The sequence below is a fragment of the Protomyctophum bolini genome (assembly GCF_963924005.1).
Source record: "Protomyctophum bolini genome assembly, chromosome: 8".
NCBI classification, from domain to species: Eukaryota; Metazoa; Chordata; class Actinopteri; order Myctophiformes; family Myctophidae; genus Protomyctophum; species Protomyctophum bolini.
This window is the reverse complement of record NC_137869.1, coordinates 49626872-49642871: the sequence shown is the minus strand read 5'-3', so window position 1 is coordinate 49642871 and position 16000 is coordinate 49626872. Positions and strand designations below refer to the sequence as shown.

The window sequence follows — 16000 nt, the reverse complement described above, 5'->3', positions numbered from 1 at the left end:
TTGCATGTTCTCCCCGTGTCCCCTAGGGTAGGTACCCTCACATGTTCTCCCCGTGTCCCTAGGGTATATAGGTGCCCTCACATGTCTCTCCCCGTGTCCCCTAGGGTAGGTAGCCTCACATGGTCTCCCCTGTATCCCCTAGGGTAGGTACACTCACATGTTCTCATGTTCTCCTGTGTCCCCTAGGGTAGGTAGCCTCACATGTTCTCCCCGTGTCCCCTAGGGTAGGTACACTCACATGTTCTCCCCGTGTCCCCTAGGGTAGGTACACTCACATGTTCTCCCCGTGTCCCCCTAGGGTAGGTAACCCTCACATGTTCTCCCCGTGTCCCCTAGGGTAGGTACCCTCACAAAAACATGCAGTAATCCTGTTCTCTAAACTATCTCCCCCTGGCCAGCCGAGGCGCCTGATGGAGGGGAAAGGAACTGGTCAGAATAACGTGTTCCTTCCACACGCTACGTCCTGCCGGGGAAATTCCCCCCTGTCAGGGTGAAAAGAAGCAGCTTGGACTCCTTGCATAGAAGGAAGCATGAAGTTAGTCCGCTGCCCCCCAGGTTGGCAGAGGAAGTGAAGCGCCCATCAGATAATTACATCAGATAATTGACACTGGGTGAAGACAATGGGTTGCAAAATCGTGGGATAAAAATAATGAAGACAAAAATTAAATGTATTCTGGTGGGCCTTTAGGTCGTCATAATGGCCAATTTTACATTGCTGAAAATAGCCGATCAACAAGCTTACAACATGGCACAGTGTGACGCGTTGTAAGCTTGTAAATCTGCTATTTTCAGCATGCATCCAAGCATGAAATGACTTATTTTTACAGGATCTATTCCCTCCCTGACATTTTTGTCTAGTTTTAATTCGTTGACGTAATTGTCGATCTATTTACTTGCGCAAGTGGTGCATACGCATCAAAAGTGGAGCAAAGTAACCACAGTATACCGCTAATCAATTTACAAATTACATATACATAGAGGCATTTCCTTTAATCCACTCGACACTGATCGACACATATGTCACCATCGAAGGCATTGGGTCCTTTAATCCACATCTTTATTACGTCATCATTGAGAGCTAGTTATACCAGTTATACCCTGACGTCATATGCTAGGACGGTGCATACGCATAAAAAGTGGTGCAAAGTAACCACAGTACCGCTAATCAACTTACAAATTACATACCGGTATACATATACACAGAGGCATTTATTATTAATATCACTATAGTCCAAGATTAAGTAAATTTAAAGCAATTGACAATTTAAAATAAATAATTAAATAATTATGTTTATATACCCTTTTCTTTTCATCGGATAACGATTATTTATTTTTAGATAGAAACTTGTACCATCTTTTTTACATGCATAAAGTAGGTAGGTAGCAAATAGCAAAACCTAATAATTCAACATTTCAACATTTCTGGGCCCCCCAATCTATTTTACAATATTATTGTAAAATCAATATTAATCTAACTCTGAGAGTGTACAAATGGACCCTAACGGGCCCCATTTGGTTCCATTTGTATACGCTCTCAGAGTTACAGACCCATAAGGGACCATTTGGTTCAAAGATATTGACATTTGGAGCTGGGGTCCCCCTGGAACTCCCTCAAGGACCCCATGGGGGTCCCCGGACCCCACTTTGGGAACCACTGCTCTATACGGCTTCGATGGAAGCAACAGCTGTAACTCTTTGAAATAGTCTCACACAGGACTCTGCAAGCTGCGCTGGTGGTTTCTATAAAGTCCATCGTTAATCCAGGCAGATGACACACACACACACACACACACACACACATCCACATAAGTCTTTTACACATGTTTTTACATAAACACACATAGTTACGTCATCAGCCAATCCTTGATTGGCCCGAGCAATGACACTAACACAAGGAGTCAAAGGGACCACCGACATTATACGCAGAAAGCTGCCAACTCGCACTCTGATTGGCCGAGCCAGTCACGAGCGTACGCACGCAGCGCCCTGATTGGCCGAGGGTGTCACCGAAACGCGCAACCGAAAACAGTACTTGCGCATGCACGCTCTGCTCGCGCAAGTACTGACAACTGTTTAACCCATTTATGGCGGGAACCCCTTTTGATGTTTTAAGCATTATGTTATACTTTAGCTATAGAAAAATAGCAGATCTGCAAGCTATATGAGCTTGTAGGTTTGCTATTTTTTTAAAATCGTGAAAATGCGGCACAAATCAATTCTTTCAGAGCGAACGTTCTTTGCTTCTGAGGGGTTCCTGGAACAACATATTCTCAGATGGGGGGGGGTCGATGGCCAATTACATATATTTATGGGTCCTTGACATGAAATATTGAGCACCACTGATACAGAAACATAGGTATTTACAATTTACAATTTAGGCATTTAGCAGACGCTCTTAATCCAGAGCGACTTACATTAAGCAAGAACAAAAAGCATGGGGAATACATCACATAAAAACATTTATCATGAAACATGCGTAAGCTAAGAAAGTAACAGTGGAATATCTATAATGAAACTATACATATAAGCTATACATCTATACTACTATGATATACATTATGTACTATGACGTGCTATGACTACATACAATGCACTTATGCTGTTTACATAACATGCTATAAGTCTGTATCAAATGCTATCTAAGTCTACAGAATTGCTATCTAAGGGGTGGGGTAAGACATTTTTTTAAATTTCGACGTCAGGCCTAAATGGATTAAGGAGAGGAGGAGGCAAGGACAGAGTGTTGTACTGTTACTGTACTGTATGTATGCACTGTTGAAAAGTGTGACCTTCATGGTTGGATCATGGCTAACAGCATAGCAGTGTAAAGAACATCAGGTTTCCAATCCAATCCAATCCACTTTATTTATATAGCACGTTTCAAAACTCAGGCTTTACAAAGTAGAAAATCAAATCAAAATACACTATAGCTACCACACAGAACAAACTACAGCAAGAATACATAGTACAAACAGTGAAGCAACCGAGACACGTCACAGAACAGTACAAGACGCAACAGCGTCACAGTGAAACCAAACATTTACAAGGACCGAAGAAACTCAAGCGGGGTTAAAAAGCCATATGGTATAAAGTTTGTTTGCATCATGTTTAAAAGTCACTGTGGTTTCACTTCTCTACTGTTTATTTATACCCATCATGTGACAACAGACGGCGTGACATACTGTATACATGATGTATGAAGTGCAGATATGTGCTGTATGTTCATGTGACACATCAGCGTATGTGTGCTGTATGTAGGTCAGTGTGGAAGTCATAATACTATGTGTCTACTAACTGTAAATGTGCATTATAATCTAATGTAGGGCTGGGTTCTCAATGTTTTTTGGCTGGGGACCCCCGGAAATGCTTTGGCCATGTCTCACGACACCCCCCCCCCCCCCCCCCCCCCCCCCGGCTCATATAATATATAGAAAAAAATATATCATATATGAATAGTGAATACTGAAACCAGATAAGTGTAATAATGTAATTATATTTAAGAAAAGGCACAAGATGTTTGCTTTTGGAGAAATATAGATGGATTTATGTGTGTATGGTCTGTGTGTGTGTGTGTGTGTGTGTGTGTGTGTGTGTGTGTGTGTGTGTGTGTGTGCAAGCATGCATGCATGTGTTAAATTATATGTATAGGTAAATAATACTGTGCTTGGAGGTATAAGAATTAATCTTTGAAGGTAAATACTGAGTAATGTTGAGTGTTAGTTTTTAAAGATGGAGTGCCACCATTTTTTTATTTTTCCAGTTTTTCATGTGTCTATGAGGTGACAGTACTTCATTAGACACCCTGGAGTCGTTTTTATGTGCAATGATGTATTCCCTTTGTATTTAGGGTTTCTTCCTGGAGGCTGAACCCTTGACAGTCAAACGGGCCAATGAAATAAACAGCAATATAGTGACATCACATTATCAGCCCCTCCCCTAACCCCTCCCCCTTTATTGCGAATTCAGTGAGCACTTACTATGAGACCTAGCAGATCATGTCTGTGTGTCTGTGTGTCTGTGTGTCTGTCTGTCTGTCTGTCCCGCTATCCAAATATGGAGTGTGTTGCATCAGCAATCACTCAGCTCCATATATGGGCACAAAAGGGGCCAGGTCCACTCAGCTCCATATATGGTCACAAAAGGGGCCAGGTCCAGCGGGATAGACAGACATACAGACAGACAGACATGATCTGCAGGGTCTCAGCTGCGTTCGCTTCCCGCGTTTGCGCGTCTTACTGGTCATACAACGAGTAAGACGCGCGAACGCGGGAAGCGAACGCAGATCGTAAATTGCAATAACAATTAGAATAAATTACGAATTAGTGAGAACGGCATGTGTAGTACTGTGAAATTAGTGAAAACAGTCCCTTTTGTGCCCATATATGGAGCTGAGTGGACCTGGCCCCTTTTGTGCCCATATATGGAGCTGAGTGGACCTGGCCCCTTTTGTGCCCATATATGGAGCTGAGTGATTGCTGATGCAACACACTCCATATTTGGATAGCGGGACAGACACACGGACAGACAGACAGACAGACAGACATGATCTGCTAGGTCTCATAGTAAGTGCTCACTGCGTTCGCAATCACTGCGTTCGCAACTACAGCTGTGGGTGCAGCTTCAGTTCAGGTTCAGATCACCACCCATCACCACCCACCAGGCAAACCAGGCATACTTAATGAGCTGGTGGGCGTGTCCACATAAAAACAACATTTTAACTAATACTGTACACTTTTTTGAAAAAAAATATACCTCCTTATATAACAATAAGACCTGATGATCATGTTTTAGGGTGGAAAAAAATCACGGCACTCCATCTTTAACGAACATTGGGTATGTTGGTGAATAAAATGACACATACAAAGGATAGGCTTTAAGCTTCGGCGAATCGGGCCTATGCCTTTTCGACCAACCGTGAGAAATAGTGGATGTAATGTTTAGTGTGGTGATTGATGTTGCACTCTTTACTTGATCAAATAAACTATGCGTATACACTTATAGAGTGCTATATGTCTACATAAAATGCTATCAAAGTTACATACGTTGAGCCTATGCAATGCATACGCCTGTATGATCGTCGAGGCTAGGGCAAGTGCTAGGGCAAGTGCTACAGGCTAAGATGGAGTCTGAAGAGGTGGGTTTTCAGACTGCGGTGGTTACATGGGGGAAGAGTATAGTTTGCACTCCGTCCGTGCAACATTGGCTTCCAAAGTTTGAAGGATTTGGCCCGTTTTGAACAAAAAGCCTGAAATCGTGAACGCAGCGTGCAATTTACATGAAATGTTTCACGCACTTTCCTACTTGGCTGAGGATGAGGAATAAATCCCACCCTTTTCACATTGGCCTGTTATAGCGCCACCAGGATAGCCTACCTGACCTGGTGGAGACCTGTGCTCCTAGGATATCCTACCTGACCTGGTGGAGACCTGTGCTTAGGTCTTAGGGTTAGGTTTAGGGTGAAGGTTTGAGATAAGTTGTAGTTGTAGGACTAATGACTGGTCTAACCAATGACTAGTCTAAACCAAAAACTGTCTAAACTATAAGTACTGCACCCGTGCTCCTAGGATAACCTACCTGGCCTGGTGGAGACCTGTGCTCCTAGGATAACCTACGTGGCCTGGTGGAGACCTGTGCTCCTAGGATAACCTACCTGTCCTGGTGGAGACCTGTGCTCCTAGGATAACCTACCTGGCCTGGTGGAGACCTGTGCTCCTAGGATAACCTATACCTGGCCTGGTGGAGACCTGTGCTCCTAGGATATCCTACCTGACCTGGTGGAGACCTGTGCTCCTAGGATAACCTATACCTGGCCTGGTGGAGACCTGTGCTCCTAGGATAACCTACCTGGCCTGGTGGAGACCTGTGCTCCTAGGATAACCTACCTGGCCTGGTGGAGACCTGTGCTCCTAGGATAACCTACCTGGCCTGGTGGAGACCTGTGCTCAGAGGAGAACTTTTTTTCTAGTTATTTATCTGTTTATTTGTTTACTTCCAGCTCATCCCCTGAAGGTGGTGGTGTTGCCGGCGACGACCACCGCGTCAGAGATGGGATCGGACGTGTTCCTGTCCTGCCGGGCTATGGGATGTCCCCACAGTGCTACCATGTCCTGGAGCAGAGTGTCCCGCGATGGACAGACAGATAGAAGGACAGAGGGACAGGTCCTGGCGCCCGACCCCAGCCAGAGACCAGAGGACTCGTTGGTAAGGCTGTCACCAATCATGATTAATTATGCCAAATACTTGTGAATATCTATCTCAGATAAATGTGATTAAGTCTTTTACCGCCGAGATCGCCCTCTGCGCCGAGATCGCCTTTTGACGCATTTTTGAGGGGAGCTAGCCCCTCCTATGCACAGGTTTAATGTTTGTCTTTAGTTCAATGTTTGTTTTGTAAACACCATTGACAATGAAGGGAAAATGTATGTCTTAATGTTTGTTTTACATCACCATTACATCACCATATCAAGTTAGACTTTAATATATTAGCGCCCCTCACTTCACACAGGTGTGATTTTTTTATATAAATTGATAACGCTTTACAACTGTCTCCTGTACGCACTCATTAGTGGTAGCACTAGCGGTAGCTAGTGTGGTAGCGGTGCGATGAAAAAAACCAGAATTGGAAATTCTGCTGGCCTTATGCTGTCTATAGAGTGTCACAGTCCCGCCCCCTACCAGGGCCCAGGAAATTATTCTCCCTTCATTTTCCTCATAGACATTTCAAAAAGTATTTATTTAAAGACGTTTACGCCACGGACAAAGCCAACTCTTGTCGTGACAAATCATGACAACAAACACAATGTTTTGGGCCGAACAAATAATTAGAAAGAAGAAAAAAACGGCAGGTTACAACACTTTTTTTGTTGTTTTTCTTCTTTGTAATTATTTGTTTGCTCCAAAATATTGTGTTTGTTGTCATGAGTTGTCACGACTCGAATTGGCATTGTCTGCGGCGTAACCGTTTTTAAATAAATACCTTTTGAAATGTCTATGGGAAAAATGCATTGGGAATCATTTCCTGGGCCTGGCGTCGTCATGAAAGGGGGCGTGACTGCGACGCTCTATTGGAACGCAAGTATTAGAATCACAGATCCCTCTTCTTGGAACAAAACAAGCTTGATTTGCACCTTATTTATTATTATTTAACGATATGATCCCCGGTTACAAAAATGTGTGTTTTGGGTGAATTCAATATCATTCGTGGGGCCCTTTACATAGCGAATTTTCACTTGCTGACTCTCGGTTTCCGAGTGAAACGGCTTTCAGAATAAGATGGTTCTCCAAATGACTGGCTGGCGGTCCTGGGGTACACAATTCAGACACCGGTTAGGGGGTGTTGGCGGTAAAAAAAATAAGTTGAGTGAATTACAACGTAATCATCGTCAGAACATGCATTCAAGTAGTTCTGATGTGATTGTGACAGGCCTCCTCACTGGCACCAGAAGATCCAGTGTCTCTCAGTCTAGGACCAGTGGATCCAGCAGAGACCACACAGGGACCACGAGATCCAGTGTCTCTCAGTCTAGGACCAGTGGATCCAGTAGAGACCACGCAGGGACCACGAGATCCAGTGTCTCTCAGTCTAGGACCAGTGGATCTCCGACTGGGACCGGTGGATCTGTCAGACGGCGGTATCTACGTCTGTCAGGCTCAGTGTGGCTCCGTCATCAGAACCAACACAACCACCGTTCAGGTGTTCTGTGAGTTATAGAACCAACACCACACTCTCAGCGGTATAACCACCTGCCCCAGACGGAGGTCTCCGTCCTTTTAATGAATGACTAAACGGAGATTGATTAATAGGACAGAGATTATTGATGTCAAAACCGATCGCATACCTCCACAGGCTGGGAGCGCCTGTTGCGCAACATTCAATGCGTAGAACTCCCGTTGTTGTCGATCGCCTCTAGAGTGTTTTGGCTACATCAAGCTGCTCCAGCCACATCCGGGATAACATCCGGTCTGTCGCTAAATGTGCTCCGCTATACTATAAATCGCTGGGCGCTCTGATTGAATGGATTAAATAACCCCGGGCCCTCAAGGTGTTTTAACTGCAACCCTTCGGTCGCAATAATAAAATACCTGATGATCATGTTTTAGGGTGGGAAAGAAATCACGACACTCCATCTTTAAGTATACTGTACAATGCTCCGGGAACCCCTTTTGGTGTTGTAAGCATTATGTTATACTTTAGCAATTAAAAAATAGCAGATCTACAACGAGCTACAAGCTTGTAGGTCTGCTATTTTTGAAAAATAGTAGTGCAAATCTTTGAATATATATTCTTTCAGCGCGTTTTTAACTCAAATCTTTGCTTCTGGGGGGGGTCCCTGGAACAATATATTTTCAGATGGGGGTCCGCGGCCAAATACAGATAATTCTGGCGGTCCTTGACATGAAAAAGGTTGAGCACCACTGCCATAGAAACATGGGTTTTTCAGAAAACTGTCATTTGTATAGTCCTCAGGTCTAAATGGCTTAAGTAAATGTACTTAGTTACTTCCCACCACTGTCTGCACACCAGCGTAGTCACTCATCAGTGATATCGCACACCAGGGGTGCCCAAAAGGCATTGACTGTGATCTACCAGTAGATCACCAAGGCTGTGCAGGTATAGACCACACGACATGGCCCAAACAACAATATAGGCCTATAATATTTAAATATATATTTTTTCAAATGCATTTTTGGCATCTGCCGCACTTGAATTAAGGTGACTTGATTGATTAACATCAAATGGGACCTTTCAGCTCAAACCCACAATGCAATACTTTGTTTTCAAGTTATATACAAACAATAAAAATAGCTGTATCAATTCCATCCCCCCCTCGCCTCTCTGTTTCCTATTCCAAGGGCGTTTGTCTTATATGTAATGCCAGAGCCACTATTCCAAAGCCCCCGTCAGTCACTAAATCTACAGTTGATTTAGGCGACTAAAATGTATTTTGACGGGCCTTGATGCCGTTGTAATGACTGATTTTACACTTGCTGAAAATTGCAGGTGGAGCGAGATCAATTCGTGGCGGCAGCGACTCGCCACGACCTATTTTTTTACGCCATGGCGTATTCTTCAGAATCCGCCGTGGCGAGTACAAAATCCGCCGTGGCGAGTTGATCAATTCGTGGCGGCGCCGACTCGCCACGACCTATTTTTTTACGCCATGGCGTATTCTTCATTATCCGCCATGGCAGAACAGAATCCGCCGTGGCGAGTACAGAATCCGCCATTGTTTTTTGTTTTTTTGCGTGCCGTGGTGCAGGTTTTTTTGTCCTAGTAGTAGAATTCTCGGATTTATTTCATCCTCTTCTAGCGTAACGGTTAGCGCTCTCGCCCCTATAGTCAAGGCACCGTGCTGACCCAGGTTCGATTCTTGCAAAAAGCAATTTTTTTTTTTTAAAGTTCTTTTTTTACCCGTACATACAGTGTGTGTGCGTGCGTGCGTATACGGTGTGCGTGAGTGTATGCGTGCGTGCGTATACAGTGTGTGTGTGCGTGCGTGCGTGCGTGCTTCATCGTATTTATTATTATTACCTGCATATTAATAATAATAATAATAATAATAAATACGATGAAGCACGCACGCACACACACACACACACTGTATACGCACGCATACACGCACGCACACTGTATACGCACGCACGCACACACACTGTATGTACAGGTAAAAAAAGAACTTTAAAAAAAAAAATTGCTTTTTGCAAGAATCGAACCTGGGTCAGCACGGTGCCTTGACTATAGGGACGAGAGCGCTAACCGTTACGCTAGAAGAGGATGAAATAAATCTGAGAATATACTACTAGGACAAAAAAACCTGCACCACGGCACGCAAAAAAAAAATAAACAATGGCGGATTCTGTACTCGCCACGGCGGATTCTGTTCTGCCATGGCGGATAATGAAGAATACGCCATGGCGTAAAAAAATAGGTCGTGGCGAGTCGGCGCCGCCACGAATTGATCAACTCGCCACGGCGGATTTTGTACTCGCCACGGCGGATTCTGTTCTGCCATGGCGGATAATGAAGAATACGCCATGGCGTAAAAAAATAGGTCGTGGCGAGTCGCCACCGCCACGAATTGATCTCGCTGTCTCTCGAAAATTGTGTAAAATGACTTATAGTGGATCTCTTCCCTTCCTAACATTTTAGTCTAGTTTTGTATTTGTTGACGAAATTGTCAATAGCCTATATTGAGTCTTAGTTTTAGTCATCATAGCTTAGTTTCCATTTAGTTTTTGTCATTGGAAAAAGGTGGAAAAAGGTAGTCAACGAACATTTTTCGTCTTAGTTTTAGTCCACAAAAACAACACTTACACACAGGGACAACTATGGTGTCAATCTCCTCTGTGTAGGATTGATTCCACTACTATTAAGCTAGCTAGATGGTAGATTGACCCATTTATTTGCACAACAATAGAAACGGCAGATAAAAGATCACGTGCAGATGAAAGATCACGTGCTTGAAGATGGTTATCTTCAAGCAGTGAGTCTTTGAGATGCAAGGAGGGAGAGAGAGAGAGAGAGAGAGAGAGTTTCATGTAGTAAATTTCAATAAGTAAATTTCATCTGATAAATATTTTCGTCACGTGTAAGAAACTCCAGAATCCACAGCTTCCTATCTGTCAAGTGTGAGCATTAACACATAAAAATATAAATATTTAATATAATTATATGTATTATGCGTTAAAAATGTTTGCGTTAGAAATATATAATATTATATAACTATAAAATATATTTTTCCGGAGGTCCCTTTAGATGGCGGTCTGCAGCTAAATATGTATCATTTTGGGGCATGTCTCCTGTAGCATGATACTCAAACTCCGTCCCCGCGGACCACATCCCGCCCGCGATGCAATTCTGCCTCAAAGTCACGCATCCAGCAAAGTTTTAAACTGAGCAGATAATTGGACCTTCCATTTCAGAGATACATTGCCAAAACATGTTATAAAACGGCCATTACAATTGGTGATTTTCGTTTACTACATGTTATGTCAGTGGTTTGAGAACCACTGACATAGAAACTATGTCAAAGATATTTGTAGAATCGTCCTCTTATTTGAGAACTGCAGTGTAATGTGGGCCCAGTCAGACAGGAATAAATGACTGACATTTGTAATGCAACTGAAAGAGAGATACGTACTGTAGCTCTAGCCTCTACTAAATGTATCAAATTACTCTGCTTGTACATGTAACATCACAGGCTCAGCTATTTGCGAAGCCCTTGCATGTCTCCTAAAAGAGAGTAGAGAGAGACATGTCCACAGGCTCAGCTATTTGAGTATCCCTAGCGTGTCTCCTAGCAGAGTCTCATGGAAGCCAGAACATTTCACTCCTGTGTCAAAGTGTCCTCTAAGCTGTAAAACAGACTGGGTTTCTGGGTTTCTCCCACTCATTGTTTGGACACTCTGTTGATCATTGGCTAGGACTGCAAAAGGTCAAGGGTCAACAGAGAGTCAGCAAAGCTTTGAGTCTGACACAGAACAGGCAGGCACGTGCGTGCGCGCGCACACACACACACACACACACACACACACGCACGCACACACACACACGCACGCACACACACACACACACACACACACACACACACACACACACACACACACACACACACACACACCGTCAGCACTTATTGTGTTTGAGTGATGTTGTGTCTTCCATCACATCGCATCTTTATATTATATCTGTATATTATGACAACCTCTTTCCTCACATCTTTCAAATGACTGTAATGTTTGTCAAGGTTTTTAATCTGCTAAAATAATCAGATAAAATAATAAAAAAAAATATATTCCGCCCTAAACATAACATTTTGTAACCAACAGGGCTTCACTTATGAGCCGTGGAAAAAGCTTGTTTTGATCAAAAACTCAATCTGGGGAAAACAATCAGAGATAAAAGGGTTGTAAGAATTCAGTTAACATTGAAGTGGACGGAGGGGAACTTTTTTCACTGACGGACCATTTCCTTTTTATCGATTGCCTAGCCGGAGAGCTACCCAGACGGTAGTGAAAGTCATCCATTGGGGGACAAGCTTGATTTGCGCCTTATTTCTCTAAACGATATGATCCCCGGTTACAAAAATGTGTGTTTTGGGTGAATTCAATATAATTCGTATATAATTTTAAATTAATGTAATTAAAAAGTCTAATTCATATTTAATGTTTCTGCTCCAGCGTTCCCATCAGATCCCGTCGTCACGGAGACGCAGGGGGCGGTCCTCCGCTGTGCCGTCAATCACGTCTACGCGGCCAATCAGCTGCTGAGGTTCCAGTGGCTGTCCGGGAGCAGGGAGCTGGGGTCAGAGGTCAAACGGCTGACCAATCAGAATGTCTCCTATGAGCCGACCAATCACAACGTCTCCTCTGAGCTGACCTACAGTCCGGACGAACGTCCGGAGGTCGTGACCTGTAGGGTCAGTCTGCTGACCGCTGGAGAAGAAGTCTGGAGAGTCCGCGAGACCAACGTCACCCTGAGTGTCCAATGTGAGTCGTTCTGCTACCAAACTGTTCCTGTCAGAGTCTAGGGTATTTTAGAGAAGGGAGAAGAGTCTGGGACTAGTGGAGCGTTGTCGAGGGTGTTTTAGAGAAGGGAGAAGAGTCTGGGACATGTGGAGCGTTCTCCAGGGTGTTTTAGAGAAGGGAGAAGAGTCTGGGACGTGTGGAGCGTTGTCCAGGGTGTTTTAGAGAAGGGAGAAGAGTCTGGGACGTGTGGAGCGTTGTCCAGGGTGTTTTAGAGAAGGGAGAAGAGTCTGGGACGTGTGGAGCGTTGTCCAGGGTGTTTTAGAGAAGGGAAAAGAGTCTGGGATGTGTGGAGCGTTGTCAAAGGTGTTTTAGAGAAGGGAGAAGAGTCTGGGACGTGTGGAGCGTTGTCCAGGGTGTTTTAGAGAAGGGAGAAGAGTCTGGGACGTGTGGAGCGTTGTCCAGGGTGTTTTAGAGAAGGGAGAAGAATCTGGGACGTGTGGAGCGTTGTCCAAGGTGTTTTAGAGAAGGGAGAAGAGTCTGGGACATGTGGAGCGTTGTCCAGGGTGTTTTAGAGAAGGGAGAAGAGTCTGGGACGTGTGGAGCGTTGTCCAGGGTGTTTTAGAGAACGGAGAAGAGTCTACAATGTGTTTTAGAGAAGGGAGAAGAGTCTACAATGTGTTTTAGAGAAGGGACAAGAGTCGAGGATGTGTGGAGTGATGTCCAGGGTGTTTTAGAGAAGGGATAATAATAATAATAATAATGATATGTTACAGCGCCCCCTGTGGACACGTCTCTGACGGTGCACCCAGAGGAGGTGATGGAAGGTCACAGCGTCACCTTCACCTGTCACTCATCGGGAAGCTCCTCCCCTGAAGGGCGGAGTCTGGTGCTGAGGAGAGTCAGAGGGAAAGAGTCCAAGCAGATGAAGGTGATTGATTGATGGATTGATGGATTGATGAATGGATTGATTGATTGATTAATTGATTGATTGATCATCGTACATTATCTCATTCCGGTCTCAGAATTTGCGTCCTCACCTTCGTCTTCAATGTTTGTGTGTTACGCAATGTTTGTGTCTAAACGAACACTCAAAATTGTCCATTCATTGTCAATGCCATTTAATATTTGTTTTGGTAGTTTGTGCACATACACCAAAGCTGGACATAGGAGGGGCTATCGGACCTGAATTATCATTTGGTTTCACTTCATTATTGAGACTGAAAGTCGTTTCTGGGGATGGGCATTGCCAAAGCGGCAGTCTTTGGCGATTGGTTCACACCGACCAATCAAAATGGTGGGAAAGCAGATGACGTCGTTGTCAATCGTTGTGGCTAACCCGGGTGCTAACCAAACAAACACAGGCAACGAGCGGTACTAGCATGTAAACAAATAAAACTATATGTATCGTATGATGATGTTTCTAAAACCTGTCGTTTCTGTAAAGAAACTATTGATGATAGGGCGATTTCATACCCAGATCGATAGTCGAGTTGAAATGACGAATCAGACGCTGACATCGCCGTAGCAGATTCACCAGAGCTGAATCACCAGAAATTTTGTTTTTTTAAGGTTGTGGATAACGATTCAGGGCTGGAGCCAGGCTAAAGTCTCAATATACCTTATCAGTCGGTAATAAATTAGTTGTTGTTCCCCTCCCATCCTGCAGGTGTCCTCGTCGTCCTCTGTGTCCGTCACCCTGTCAGCGGTCAGCATGGAGGACTCAGGAGTTTACCAGTGTGAGGCTGAGAACCTCTATGGATCCACACTGGTCACCAAAACCCTCTATGTCAAAGGTTAGACCATTACCATGCTTGTTTTAGTTGCTTATTTGGATGGGGGTCTACAGCCAAGTTCAGTTCAGAAAACAGTATTTTTTTACATTTTAAAACTGTTAGGATTTAGAAGACATTTAAAAAATTGTTATGTTGTAGCTCGTCCTTTTATTGTCATGTGGGTGTGGTTATGTTGTAGCTCCTCTTATGGTCATGTGGGTGTGGTTATGTTGTAGCTCCTCCTTTTATGGTCATGTGGGTGTGGTTATGTTGTAGCTTCTCTCATGGTCATGTGGGTGTGGTTATGTTGTAGCTCCTCCTTTTATGGTCATGTGGGTGTGGTTATGTTGTCCTCTTATGGTCATGTGGGTGTGGTTGTGTTGTAGCTCCTCCTTTTATGATCATGTGGGTGTGGTTATGTTGTAGCTCCTCTCATGGTCATGTGGGTGTGGTTATGTTGTAGCTCCTCCTTTTATGGTCATGTGGGTGTGGTTATGTTGTAGCTCCTCTTATGGTCATGTGGGTGTGGTTGTGTTGTAGCTCATTTTATGGTCATGTGGGTGTGGTTATGTTGTAGCTCCTCTTATGGTCATGTGGGTGTGGTTGTGTTGTAGCTCATTTTATGGTCATGTGGGTGTGGTTATGTTGTAGCTCCTCTTATGGTTTTGTGGGTGTGGTTTATGCTTTAACCCAGGGTGGGAAACTTTGACGATGGAGAGGGCCACTACATTTCCACACTCACTCCAGAGGGCCACATTGCTGTTGAAATCTTGAATTCTTTTTTGCTATTTTTGAGTGGGGGGGGGGGGTGATTTTTAAAATTGGAATCCTGAAAATTTTACATTTTTATGTCATTTAATTAGGCTATACTCGTGTTGAAGCAATGACCTACTTTAGTCTGAAGTAAAGTGGGTCATGTTTGCATGTTGTGGAATTGTAACAGCTGAAACCAATATTATATCAGTATTCTGTCATTAACCTGAGGGCCACATTAAGTGACGGTGGGGGCCGCATGTGGCCCCTGAGGCCGCCAGTTGCACATGTATGCTCTAGCCCCTCCTCTTGTTGGTCATGTGGGTGTGGTTTATGCTCTAGCCCCTCCTCTTGTTAGTCATGTGGGTGTGGTTTATGCTCTAGCCCCTCCCAGAAACACGACGGTGGAGGTGCTTCCCTCTACGGTGGTCCAGGAGGGTCAGAACGTGACGGTGTGCTGTCGCAGCGTTAGCTTCCCGCCTCCCGCCGTGGTGCTGCTGAGGAAACTGACCAATGGCACGGAGCTCCGCTCCGCCGACGGGACCTTCCTATTGGTCAACGTGACGGCCAATGACACGGGGCTGTACCAGGTCAATGTGACCAATGAGCTGGGCTTTGAGACTGAGGTGTTCACCATCAGCGTCATGGGTCAGTTTATTGCGAACGCAGTGAGCACTTACTATGAGACCTAGCAGATCATGTCTGTCTGTGTGTCTGTGTGTCTGTCTGTCTGTCCCGCTATCCAAATATGGAGTGTGTTGCATCAGCAATCACTCAGCTCCATATATGGGCACAAAAGGGGCCAGGTCCACTCAGCTCCATATATGGGCATAAAAGGGGCCAGGTCCATATACAGTAACAGCGGGACAGACACACAGACAGACAGACATGATCTGCAGGGTCTCAGCTGCATTCGCTTCCCGCGTCTTACTGGTAATTGCGAATGCAGTGAGCACTAACTATGAGACCTAGCAGATCATGTCTGTCTGTCTGTGTGTCTGTCCCGCTGT

At 44.5% G+C, this 16000-nt stretch overlaps 1 protein-coding gene across 1 annotated transcript in view; it reads left to right on the top strand.

The window, feature by feature from the left end:
- Window positions 1–16000, top strand: part of LOC308320327 (vascular cell adhesion protein 1-like) — a 20351-nt gene that overhangs the window by 1284 nt on the left and 3067 nt on the right. Inside the window, exons 2-7 of the mRNA XM_080770640.1 lie at window positions 5996–6201; window positions 7424–7700; window positions 12178–12486; window positions 13239–13393; window positions 14132–14258; window positions 15375–15638. Coding sequence (XP_080626766.1) covers window positions 5996–6201; window positions 7424–7700; window positions 12178–12486; window positions 13239–13393; window positions 14132–14258; window positions 15375–15638 — 1338 coding nt within the window. The remainder of the gene's footprint in view (window positions 1–5995; window positions 6202–7423; window positions 7701–12177; window positions 12487–13238; window positions 13394–14131; window positions 14259–15374; window positions 15639–16000) is intronic.